Below are 13,195 nucleotides of genomic sequence, written 5' to 3' on the forward strand. Positions count from 1 at the left end.
GGCGGGAGATGCGGCCTTAGGGGACGCTGAAGTTACTCCGTGGAGGGGGAGGGGTCGCCAGGCTCCCCTCCAATCACGGTGGCCGCTTCCGCTATTTGCATGTGTTATGCTAATACAGACCTCCCGCTCAGCTCCCTCCGAGCTCTCCGCCCCCTTGGAGGGTCTCCGGCGGAGCCCGCCGGCTGGGCGAAGGTGAATACATTATGCTAATAAGGCGGGCTTCTGCCTGGGCTTTGGAAGGGGGCGCAATGCTGCGGGAGCCCGGGGCTGGAGGCCGGGCGCCGGGAGGGGGTCGGGGGAGGGACGTCGTGCTCGGAGCGCGCGCGCACACACACGCACACACTCACACACGAGCATCCCGAAGGGTATATAAGGCTCGCACCCGCGAGGCTGCGGAGATACTTCGTGCAGCCGCGACTTCAGCCTCGCCCCTCGAATTTGCTCTTTGGGTTATTTCGTTTTCCTGTCTCCTTTCCCCCTTAGCCACCCCTTTTGCGCTGCGCTCTCGCGGTTTCTCTCAGCCTTTCTGCCTGGAACTGAATGTAGGTAGGAAACAGGTCGGCGTGCGGAAAAACACTGAATAGGCAGAAATAAGGCAAACTAACAGAGACGCAACAGGTCGGGTGCTCGGTGGCGAGGGCGAGCGGCGGCCCCTCGCTGTGCCTCTCGCGCAGTCCCCTTGGAGCCTGGGCGGGCGCTGTCGAGGACCCTTTCTGAGGTGTTCGTCCTCTGAGGGGCTAGGAGGGCCATCCGGGTGGGTTTCATTCCGGTTTTAACCTTTTTTGCCACCAGTCCCCAGACTGAGGGTGCTTTTCACTCCCAGCTGGGGGGAGAGAAGAGAGCGGAGAGGATGGTCCACGACCGCTGGTCTCGGCGCTGAGGAAAGCGGAGCTCCATCTCCGTGCCCCGACTCGATCTCCGCCAACTAGTTGTGCAGCCACCCAGACTGAACTTTTGGAGGAATCGTCCTTTTTCTTTCCTTTCAAGATTCTTGGAAGTGATAGAGAGTGGGAGGCGAAGCCGAGGCAGCTGATCCCTCCACGATGCTGGTGAAGAAGCATGCGGGGAAAGGTGGGGGCCGGGAGCCAGGCTCCGAGGACCCGAGGCAGCGTTGTGCCTGGACCGTGCCGCCGTGCACCTCCCTGGCGGCCCTTCTCTCAGTGGTGGCCCTGATGTCTTGTCTGTACCTTGGGGTGAAAACCAACGACCTCCAGGCGAGGATCGCTGCTCTCGAATCCGCAAAAGGGGACCCTTCCATTCATCTGCTCCCTGATCGCCTGGATCAGCTCAAAGCAGTGGTGCAAGAGAAAGTGGAGCAACTTCTGGCTCAGGTGTGAAAGGCTGGGGTGTTTTGCACGTGGATAATGTCTTGCACAGGCGTGATTCTGTGTACACGATCAGCCTGTACCCTTACTGTATGCATACTTGGTGTGGCTGGGTGTGCATACGCTAGGCGACCATTTATGCTCACTGTAGCCTATTATTTGTATATGCACATCCTTTGATATCACACTCTCTGTCTCTATCATCTTCCCTCACTCTTAATGTTTGCATGCTAAACATATATGGAAGACTGAAAGAGGGAAGGGTGGCCAGAAAGGCAGCGTGGCATTTTATCTCTTTTTAGTTTTCTAGAGTGACATACTAATCTTTTCCAATTTTTTGGAGAATATTCCTTGCAAAGCTAACATCTGTTAGGTCCTTCATATATTATAAAAAGGTTCGTGCCATAGGTGTTATTAATACACAAATGGTAATCGCTCTTAAAAATGAAGTAAACCTATATGTGATTTTAAATCGATCATTTCACACATTAAATGTTTTCATATTTAATGTTTGAAAAGAAAAAAATGTAGCTTATTTTTTTTTTTTTATAAAGGATGCAGTGGCAGGGGTGTTTATGTATGCAGCGCCATTGCAGTTGCGAGTTGAAAGGAATCTAGGTTACGTTTATCAAACCAGGGGTGGCATTAGACTAGAGTTAGGGGGTTTTCTGGAACTTGCTCTTCCGACAGAGAGGCTGTGTGGCAGTAGTTGCAGCATGACGTGATAAACAGTTGACCTTCATGTACACAATATTGGGTGTTTTAAAACCCATAGGTTACCTAAAACTCCAGCATGGTAAAGCCAGGTTTTGGCATTGACTGCATGTGCTTGAGCTGAGGGAGAAAGTGGAGGGTGGTGGTAGTTGAAGAATGGAGAAAGATGTTGTACAAGTCCAGCAGTCTTGACACGGTGTCAGAAGTCATTTCTTTTTTTAGGGCTTGGGTACTGTTACCTTTTGACTAAAGTCCAAGTACATATGTAAATGTTAGTTATGCAGGCTATCAAATGCTGGCAAATCAAGCATATGGCCAGAGACTTCCTAAAGAATCTGTTTCTCTACAATGCTACTGATGACAATACCTCTTCTTTTCCTACAGAGATCCTATGAACATATGGCTAAAATAAGAATCGCCAGAGAAGCACCTTCAGAGTGCAACTGCCCAGCAGGTAAAATGGAACTTATTTTTTAACAAGGTTTCCTCCATAGCAGAGTATTTTTAAAACAAAAGTCCTGTATCTGTCAAGTCTACCTGTAATAATAGTAAAGAAAGAATGCAGGCCCAACTTACTTTAATAAAATCAACATGTCTCAGTCAAAAGAATGGCAAATAAAGCCCCAAATATTATTTTAAGCAGCATACCAAGGCCTGTTAGGGGAAAGCAAAGGAGATAAAGATAATCACCAAGAAAAATACAAGCAAGATGGCATACAAAGACTAAGTTTTTAGATTCACGGATTTGAAAAATATTCTTCCTTTTTATTCAGTTTTAATGTCTGTGGTGAAAAGGACTGCAGAACACGTTAGATTCTGAATTCCCTGGTGGCTCATACTGCATTAGTACAGATCTCCATTTGTTCCCTTTGACATACGGTTATGTTAGTAAATTACCCTAACCTCCTCACCTGCTTTTATTCTTTTCTATCAAAAAGGTTCTCTCTCCTATCCTACAGCTAATGATGAGGACTGAAAGAAAATAAACTTCTTTATCTTGAGCTTCTTATTATGAACTATTGCAATCTTGATGACTTCTCAGAAAAGGCTGTTCTGTCTTTTCATTTTTCTGTGTAGCTTTAGGGAACTGTTTTAATGACAGCATATTAATAGAAGGATGGAGAAGAGAGACATCAGTGAATAGAAACTCCTATGTAATCATTAAATCTTCATTCACAGATCTCTGAGGCTTGGTAGTCAGTCATCTATGGGTCTAACAGTTTGGGAGGCATTGGAATTTGCCTACTGGAAAACCTCTAGCGGATTCAGCTGATATAAGCCATGAAAAGCTCCCATAAGTTTTGAGATTTTTATTTCAGATAAATGTTGTTAATGCATTTACAAGCGTTTTCATTTTTTTCATCATCACTATAGAAAAATGAGTCTGTTACCTTTTCTTTAATTTTCAGGAACATGATACTTTAGATGATACTGATATTCAGAAAGGCTAGTTCCTGTGTTTTTTCATATTCTGGATTTTTTTTTTTCTCACGAGAACGTGCTTTGACACAACTAAACCGGGCACCATGGTTAGAAGTTTCAAATGTTAGCTCCTGGTTGTACATCATGAAAATTTTACCATTTATGTTCTGCTGCATTGTTGACCATAACCGAGCTGGTTGGTTTGTTTGTTTCAATTGAGAAGATATACACATTAGATAACAAGAAAACAAAGAGTTAATGTTCGACATTGGAGATTTCATTCTTGGTTTTTTTTCAGTTGGGAAAGACCTCAGAAGTCAGAAATTCAAGGAAGGCACTTTTCTAGTGCAGGAATTAACTTCCAACAACCTCATCAGCCTGTAGGGATTATTTAAATTCCCAAGACAGTTGGTACAGGACTTCACTGATCATACCACTTAGACTCTGCATTTTCTGTATGTAGTATTCTTGTTAGCTGTGTGAAAAACAAACCTGTTTAATTAATAGGATTCTTAGTGAACTTGGTAAACTTTAGAAAAGCGACAACCGCAGCACTGAGTTGCTTTTTGTAGTTAAATCTGCTTCTTGATGTTTGATGCAAGTTAGTTATTGAGGTCTAATTTGTAATCTGGAGGAAAGCCATTACATTTAGAGGGCACCTTATATTATCTTGGAACATCGTTTTGAAACGTTTTCTTCTTAACATATTAACTTCATAATAAATGGTGATTTTACCCTAAGAACACACAAATAAATGATGAATTGGTGATTTCCTTGGCCTTTTGTTGGTTCTCACTAATGGCTGCTTTACTTTCTTGCCACCACTAGAGCTCCACATTACATCAGTTTTCACCAGATGTAATGAAGAGGTAGACATTTGAAGGTGTACAATCTAAGACACGGAATCAAACATGTTTCTTGCTGACAAATCACTATTATAGAAATGCTATAGTATTTTTTTAGTTTGCAGAATAATCAGACATCATCAAAATAAAGGCATTATTTTGAACATAGTGTCCTGGGAGGAAACAAGTTATTTTGAATTATGGTTAGTGAGGTATTGTCTTAGGGAATGAGTGGCCTGGCCCGGAGGATTAGAAAGGAGATATGGAGCTTCCCACCTGGTTTGGCTTTAACCCTGGTTTGCGGTGACTAAGAGTTGTCACCCAGACATCTGTTTGTAGGGCAGAGTGAGACAAGTCTGTGACCTCAGCTCAGTTCCTGTGGACACATGCCCACCCCTTGAAGTTGACACTCTTGTTGACAGTTTCCGTCACAGAGCCAAGGACTGATAGCAAAGGGCCAATGCCCTGTTGTTTGTGTTCACTTTAATTGCTTTTGATAGAACTCAGTCCCAGTGAAGTTTATCCAGGTAGGCTACAAGGAAGTCGTAGAATTTATAGATTTTTTTTTTTTTTTAACACAGGAAAGAACTTTTGTGGAAAAGGGATGGGAAAGACTATTATTGAATGGTTTGTAATTGTAGGGGAAGCACTCTTATTTAAATCTTCCCAACAACCTTGGGAGTTAAGTGCTACTAATCTCATATTTACAGATGAAGAAACTGGACACAGAGAAGGTGACTAACTTAGCATAGTAAAGGCAGAGTCACGATTCATGCCCACATCTGACAAAATCAAAAGCACAAAGTCTAATAAGCAATAGAGAATGAATATAGGTTTTGGGCTGGACAGGACTGGAATCTTGGGTCTACTACTAAGTAACTGTGGGACCTTCTCTATATTCCAGGTTCCTCATCCACAAAAAAGTGTCATATACTACCTTCCTCAGAAGTTGATAATTTGCATAAAGTGTGACATTTTAGTGGTTATTCATTAGATAATAGTTATTATTCTTTTTAATATATTATGCACTACTTAACTCTAACCTGGTCCATGGGGACGCATGATGTGGGTGGGAAAACTTAGCCCTGGAGATGTATATAACTTGTTCAAAACCCAAAGGCTAGTTAAAGGCAGGTTTTGGATTAGAATACTATAGTTAGTTAAGCAAATATATCTGCAGATCATTCATGCAGATAATCAAAATGAGTCAGTATCTCTTAGTGCTATATCAATGGAAATTGGTTCTTTATAGATATTTATATTAGTCTAATAAATTGTTTTTACCAAATTTGAAGGAAAAACTTTTGACCTTGTAGGTAAACCATGATTGAAGTGGTTAGAATTTGGGATTAAAAGAGTATGAGGATATGTCTTTACAGTTTTGATAACACATGTTTTCTAAAAGAAGTGCTTTAACTGTCTGACTCATTTTCACACTTATTTTTTTTAAATGTTTATTTATTTTTGAGACAGAGAGAGAGAGAGAGGGAGGGTGGGAGTGTGTGAGCAGGGCTAGAGGAGGGGCAGAGAAGGGAGAGACAGAACTCAAAGAGGGCTCCAGGCTCCACACTGTCAGCACAGATCCTGACTCGGGGCTCAAACTCAGGAATTGTGAGATCGTGACCTGAGCTGAAGTCAGACACGTAACCGACTGAGCCACCCAGGCGCCCCTCATTTTTACACTTATTTTTTAACAGTTTTATTGAAGCATAATTTATAATACTTACCCATTTTAAGTGTATGAATTAAAAAAATTAAATAAATTTATAGAGTTGGGCAACCATCACCATAATCTAATTTTAAGTCACCTTTGTTGCTTCCCGAAAATTCACATTTACTTTTTTCATGTGCTTGGAGAAATTCTAGTTTTTGAATATTTGCTTTATTTATTTATTTTTAAAAAAATTTTTTCTTTCAACGTTTATTTATTTTTGGGACAGAGAGAGACAGAGCATGAACGGGGGAGGGACAGAGACAGAGGGAGACACAGAATCGGAAACAGGCTCCAGGCTCTGAGCCATCAGCCCAGAGCCCAACGCGGGGCTCGAACTCATGGACCGTGAGATCGTGACCTGGCTGAAGTCGGACGCTTAACCGACTGCGCCACCCAGGCGCCCCTTGAATATTTGCTTTAAAGAAACCCCATAATAAAATGAAAAAGCCATACAAATTGAAGCTCTGCTTAGCACAATATTTGCTTTAGTAGTAGCTGAACCATAGACATTCAGCTGACATCCCGTGGCTTGGCCTCGGTAAAACTTGACCCTCACAGGAGTGAATAAATTGGCTGTTTGCTGTGGCTGTAGAATCTTGTTTTGGGTTTTGTTCTTGGAGCCCTGCATCAAGTGTGTATAAACCAGGCATATTTATAGGAGGGTTTCTGTGTTCTAACTGGTAAAGAACACTGGGAGCCAGGCAACCAACCAAAAGATATTTAGATCAGAAATGTTTCTGTACCCTACTCATCAGTAGTGTTGTTTTCCCAGGATATTAGTTATAAGAACCTCTAAGCTGTAATGGATAGAGAATGTGAATGGGCAATAAAGAATCCAGAGTTATAATCCTGGCTTTGTTATTAACATGTTGTACAATCTTGGACAAGTCACTTCCCAAAAGAATGACTTTTATAGGCTCTATTTTCATATCCTTAAAATAAGGAGTATTGGACTAGAATGATTTTGAAGGGCATTTGTTGCTTCTCCAGGTTTAAAGAGCCTGCTGTGTGCCAAAGATCATGCTAGCTACTGGGAATATGCTGATGAACAAGGCAAACTTGGTATCTGCCCTCATGGAGCTTACATTTCAATGAGAATGACAGACATTTATTTAAAAATAGCATTAATTTGGGGCACCTGGGTGACTCAGTCGGTTAAGCAACTGACTTTGGCTTGGGTCATGATCTCACTGTTCGTGGGTTCCAGCCCCGCATCGGGCTCTGTGCTGATGGCTCGGAGCCTGGAGTCTGCTTCAGATTCTGTATCTCCCTCTTTCTCTGCCCGTCCCCTGCTTGTGCTCTGTCTCTCTCTGTCTCTCAAAAATAAATAAAATGTAAAAATCGCATAAATTTAGTCATGACAAGTGTGACCTCGAAAAAGAACTGTGTGCTTTGGAGCACATCACCACAATTTCTTTCATATTGTAAATAGTAGGACTTTATTGTTCTTTTCTCTGGGGGTGGAGGGTAGAGAAATTCACAGTAGGAGAAATCATAATATAAGAAAATCTGTGTTTTGATTACAAATAAAAGTGCTAGCAATGTATAAAAAGCTGCTTTGCATAACCTCACCTGGCTTTGGCATTCCAAGAATTTATGGTCAGATAAATGCATATTGATACCTGATTTACCTATACTGATACCCAACTGAAACAAAAAAGCGGCTTTAATATATAAGGTTTGTGATAAATCGGATGGTGATTTATTCTTCTACATTTCTTCTGAACACAGGGAGATTTGGGCTGGATAAGAGTCCAAACTTCCTGTCTGGTGGTACTAAACAGTGTCCTTGCACTTGACTCCTCTACATTCATTGATAATGATGAAATGGAGCACAGCTACTCATCAGCTTGGAGAGTTTAGCTGGAGATAATAAAGATATACTATATAACTTTCAATGTTCCTATACACCTTGCAAGTCTATGAAAATTACTGTATACAAAAAAAAAAGAATAAATGTAGGCAAATAAAAGTACCTCTGATTCATGTATGTGAGTAATACAGCCTCTGGTGATAGGTTTTGTGATATCTTCTCAATTTTTGGTAGAAATACATGTTACTGTAGCTTTAAGGTTGTGCACCCTTTTCCATCATGTGGGAAGACCTTTATTATTACCTTGCTAACATAAATTTACTTTATCATATAAGCTGTGTATTTCCTACTAACATGGTTTTTCACTTATGCTGTACGTTTTTCCTAACCCGCTGCACAATGAATGGATGGACTGCATTGAGTAAGGACATAATATGTGTAGATTTTCAATTATGTAAGGTAAAGAACAGTCAGAAATGGTTTGCAGAAAGAAAGCAAATTAAAATGCTATAAATGCTATTTAAATGAGAATAGCAGGCTTTCCTCTCCTTTCCTAAGGCCAGACAATACAACGTGACATCCAAGCACCTCAAAGCATTCGTGTTACATGGTTTCAGTCCTAATGAGCACAGCAGTTTGGGTGTAACACTTAGTTGGTCCAGTAATGACAGCTGGCAAAATGCCCTGTCACCCAAAGGACCAGGGACAAATTGCCTCTTGAAGCAGTGTTCTTGTTTCTTAGCTTCTCTTCTGTGTTTCTTGTCTAAAAATTATTAAGAAGTTATTTCTTCAAGTCTTCTTTTCTCTTTCTTACCTGGGTAATTCTGTTTTTCTATGAACTGGGAATTATTTAAGAAAAGGGTATCCGTTCTGCATAGGGGTTAATTCTTTCTGGCTCACTTGATAAACGTACAGATACAAGTAGCCTTGCAGGGCCATAATAACCTATTGCGCTTATGATTGGTTTCTAACTGTGCAAAATCAACTACATGACGTTTACAAAACCACTATTTGAATGTCAAAATTAGCTCTGGGAATGGAGAAGGAAGGCATCCTCTCTAGATGAAATTAGGTAAATGGAGAGCTGGTGGTGGGGAAACATGCCAGAATGAGGACTGTTTTACAGTCCAGGGGGGCCATTTCCTGCTTCAAGGGGAACCACACTAGACACTCATCAAAATGACATCAATCTTTGTTATCTTCGGTGGAAACCATCCAAAACCTATTATGAAAAAGTGTTTTTATTCCATCCTACCACTTTATAAACATTACTTAGTGATTTGATGGAAGCTGAGAATGTGAAAACAATGCATGGGTTAGTCTGGGCTACAGGCTGTAGCCAATATGTGACTGCTCAACACAGAAGCATCCCCACCCTCCGTGGCTTGCCAGTATGGGTGAAGATCCATGCCGTGAATATCCACTCATGATATTGAATACTTTTTTTCCCAATGTGTGTTAACAATGACTATGGTATACCTGCATATTGAATGCTTAGCTATGTATAGTTACTGTTTCATTTGGGATGTGTTCAGCACTCTTGCAGTTAAAAAATATTTTAAAACTGACCTTTAAAAAGGAGGGATGCAGAAGAGTGGGAAGCAGAAGGATATGGAATTACTCACAAATTAAAATCGACCACTTTTCACCGGTATCATATATTCTTTCAAATGACTACTCTGTGAGTCTCTTAGGTATAGGATTCCTTAAAGAAATGCCACCAGATGGCAGACACCTTCCCTCTGTGACCACAAGGAGGAGGAACTGAGCTGAATAGTGGGACTTCGGTCAGCCTCTTCCCAGTTCAGTTCCTAGCTGATTTCTTGACTTCTGTTCGCAATGGAAGAGATTAATGGGGGGAAGCAAGTAATTTCTTCCACCTATATTTGAAGACTAGAATGTCGTATGAGCTTTTAAAACAATTTAATTTAAAACAATTATTTAAAGCAATTTAATAAATTTAACATTTGTATTAGTCATTATTAGTTATTTAGTAGATCAATTCACAGTTAGGAGCTTGAAGCCAGTATTCTAATAGCTAGAATACATGAACTAAATATAATTGAATTTATCAACTGGGGATTTTGTGCTCATCCTTTGTAATTTCTCAGAATCAAGAATTGTTTGAAATCACGATCACAATTTTGACATCATTTCATCTGTCGTGTCCGTTTTAACTTCAGTTACCACATGATAGTTGAAATGGGTTCTTTATTGTGTTCTTTAGCCTGATTGCTTAGTCTGATTTCCAGGAATGCCCCAAACTGTGTCTGTTCCTTTGGATAAAAAAAATTTAGATTTTAGAAATTCTAGGCTTCTGGGTTATGTACACAAAGTTTTTATTCTTCTATTTGAAATGTGGTCAGCACATATTTAAGTACAATTTTCACATTTAGGCTAAGTGGCTGAGTAAATGGGATGAATTGTAGCCAGCTCTAGTTTGCACATTATGGTACATTTGAGAGTCAGAATATATCTAACTGGAAGTAGTGGCAGGGGTAGAGTCTATTTTTTCTTTCTTTATCAAAGAGGTCACATGTAAGAGGAGTAAAAGGGGAGGAGGGAAAAGCCACCCACATCCCATAATCTCTTGGAATCATACCGCTTTGCCTTCATTTTGAGTAAGTCTAGTGTTTTAGAGTTCTTACAAGGTAGAGAGAGTCAGAGGAATTCTCCATTATAGCTCTATCTCCAGCATCCTCTTTGGCCCTTGTAGCAGTGAATGGGAGAACAAAATCTCTTAGGAATCCCTCCTTCAAGTCTGTTACAGGACCAGAGTTGTGTTCTTATTTTTGATCCTTAAGATGCTAGAATTAAATATGCCTGGAAAATTGATACAGTTCTTTCCCAGCATTCCAGGATCTTAGGTCAGTTCCGGCAGCTATCAAAGGTAAGTTGTTTGTGTAACCCTTATAGGAATTATGAAACTCCAATTTGTGTCTCAGGGGCTCTAGAATCCAGCTGGTATTTTTTAGATGTACATGATATGACCATAAGGTAAAACATCCACAAAGCACCAACTGTTTGACTTTAAAGTCGTGCTAGAAATACTGGCAAAATCTAGGGGTAAGTGAACTTTGGAATACTAAAAGTCATTTTTTTTTTTTTACTGAAATTATTAAGGCTCAAGGTCCGAGAAGATAAAGTTAGAAAGGAAATAAGCTTCTTAAATAACTGCCTTTCTGAGGATGGATACCAATTTGATTGGGGGCGGTCATATGAGTGCAGTGGGTTAAGGATCAGCTGACTCTTGTGGGCAAATCCTGACCCTAACTGCTAAGTGGTCTCATGGTATAATTGTATCCTACTTCCTGAGGGAGTGTGTTGGGAGTGCACTTCTACCAATGTCATTTATGAGCTTCATGGTTGGGGTTCTGGTTTGTATCTGTGTATCTCTAGGGCTTATTGTAGAATTCTCTACAGAAGATTCTTTATAAATGTTCATAATTATTATAATGGATATCTGTCAACTTGACCTGGTTGAGGACTTTTATTGAGGTTTATCTCTTTACATACACTAATATTCTTATCCCCAGGACTTTTTAACATTTTCCCTGAGGACTTTGTGGGCCATAATATATTAAAGCTAATACAAATCTTGGAGATCAAGTAGTTCAGGGGCTTTCCGATATTTCTTAAAGAAGCTGAACTGTTCAATCTTATTTATTTATTTATTTATTTATTTATTTATTTATTTATTATTTTTGAGAGACAGAGACAGAGTGCGAGCAGGGGAAGGGCACAGAAAAAGGGAGACACAGAACTGGAAGCAGGCTCCAGGCTCTGAGCTATCAGCACAGAGCCCAACGTGGGGCTCGAACTCACAACCCGTGAGATCATGACCTGAGCTGAAGTTGGATGCTTAACCGACTGTGCCACCCAGGTGCCCCTGAACTTTTCCATCTTATGAAGAAACGTAGTAAATGAAATTGGATGTAATGTTAGCTACACCTCCCCCATGCTGGCCCCTGAGGTATCTCCATAGGACCTTAGGACTCCATAGAGGATCTATTAGAGGACCTATTAGAAGATCACTGGAAGTCCAATCCCCAGGGTGATATCATATCCCACGTCTAGCGATACTATATACTTGTTAACACAGAAACTGCCTCCAAAATTCTGTACTTAGAAATATTACTAAGAATGATAGAGGCAAAATTATTTATTAAGAAATGAATAGAATCCAGAAACAACTATTAATGTCATATTGTCTCTTTACTGGGTTGTACTGGCCCAGCAAAGAAGGTATAATAATGGTGGTAGCACAGGAAAGCTGGGAAGATGCACTGTGTAACTGAGTATGATCCTGTTTATCAGAAAATCAATATCCCACCTCATGCTTTTTCTTAAAGTTAGTCATATTTTAAGCCTTCACGTAAGCGTATTATTCTTGTTTATTCATAAGTTTTCTGTGTTTTTCAAATTTCTTTCCTTGTATTTTTACTTATTCTTTAATTCTAGGTATTATATTGGGCCTTATCACAAAGTTACAACAGTCCATTGCCTTTTAAAATATATATATATATGTAAAGCAGTTGATTTTTTAAAAAGTTTATTTTTTATTTTTGAGAGAAAGAGAGTGATCAGGGGAGGGCAGAGAGAGGGGGATAGAGGATCTGAAGTGGGCTTCGTGCTGACAGCAGAGAGCCTGATGCAGGGCTCTACCTCACAAGCCATGAGATCTGAAGCTGACGACAGACGCTCAACAGATTGAGCCCCCAGGTGTCCCTAATGCAGTAGTTTTTAAACTAATGGTTAACACTTAGTGTAAGTAGTATATGAAAAATAAGTATCCCTCAAGTACTATATTGTGAGAGAGTTGTTATTAAAGATGTCTCTGGGATCTTTGAGACTTTTTAACTTGATTTTTGTGTGTTAAGCTGATGATGTTTATGTATTAAATTTAAACTTACAGTACAATGAGAATATATGAATTGGGCATTAATGTTTAAATGCTAAAAGGGAAAACGTTAGGAATTAACAATGTTTTAGCCAATAGTGAATGATATGTACAGTGCATTTTACAGAGGAAGTGTAAATCCGGCTGCAATCATAGTGTAACAGGTACTGCAGTTTGACAGACGATACTCTACCTCCGGTGGAAATGCATGTCCACTGTCATCAGCAATGCTGTTGACCGTTTTGAGTAGTGACTCATGGATGGTAGTTTGGCCAAGTACAACACCTTACTCAATTGTCTTATTGGACAGATAATAGAAAGGCACAGCAACTACACAAGTTATTGAGCTTTGGTGAGCAATTTATTTTCTCTTCAATACACAGTCTCAACCTATAGACTTTTGGGAAGTCTTGGAAGAGAAAAATGACTTTTCTTTTTTAAACTGCTTTAGGGGCACCTGGG

The 13,195-nt window shown here is 40.3% G+C and overlaps 1 protein-coding gene across 18 annotated transcripts in view; it reads left to right on the plus strand.

The window, feature by feature from the left end:
- Positions 1-322: 322 nt before the first annotated feature.
- The window catches only part of COL25A1 (collagen type XXV alpha 1 chain), a 470,156-nt gene continuing 457,283 nt past the window's right edge, over positions 323-13,195 (plus strand). For 11 of the 18 annotated variants that reach the window (XM_040476438.1, XM_040476475.1, XM_040476427.1 and 8 more), the window contains exons 1-2: positions 325-1,331; positions 2,424-2,493. In XM_040476438.1, the coding sequence (XP_040332372.1) occupies positions 1,044-1,331; positions 2,424-2,493 (358 nt within the window). In that variant the 5' untranslated portion in view covers positions 325-1,043. Of the gene's footprint in view, positions 1,332-2,423; positions 2,494-13,195 lie in introns of all 18 variants that reach the window. The other 7 variants (XM_040476443.1, XM_040476447.1, XM_040476442.1 and 4 more) reach the window with 3 other exon arrangements.

Source organism: Herpailurus yagouaroundi, unplaced genomic scaffold (genome assembly GCF_014898765.1).
Source record: "Herpailurus yagouaroundi ecotype Mexico unplaced genomic scaffold, PumYag 28, whole genome shotgun sequence".
In the NCBI taxonomy this organism is placed as follows: domain Eukaryota; kingdom Metazoa; phylum Chordata; class Mammalia; order Carnivora; family Felidae; genus Herpailurus; species Herpailurus yagouaroundi.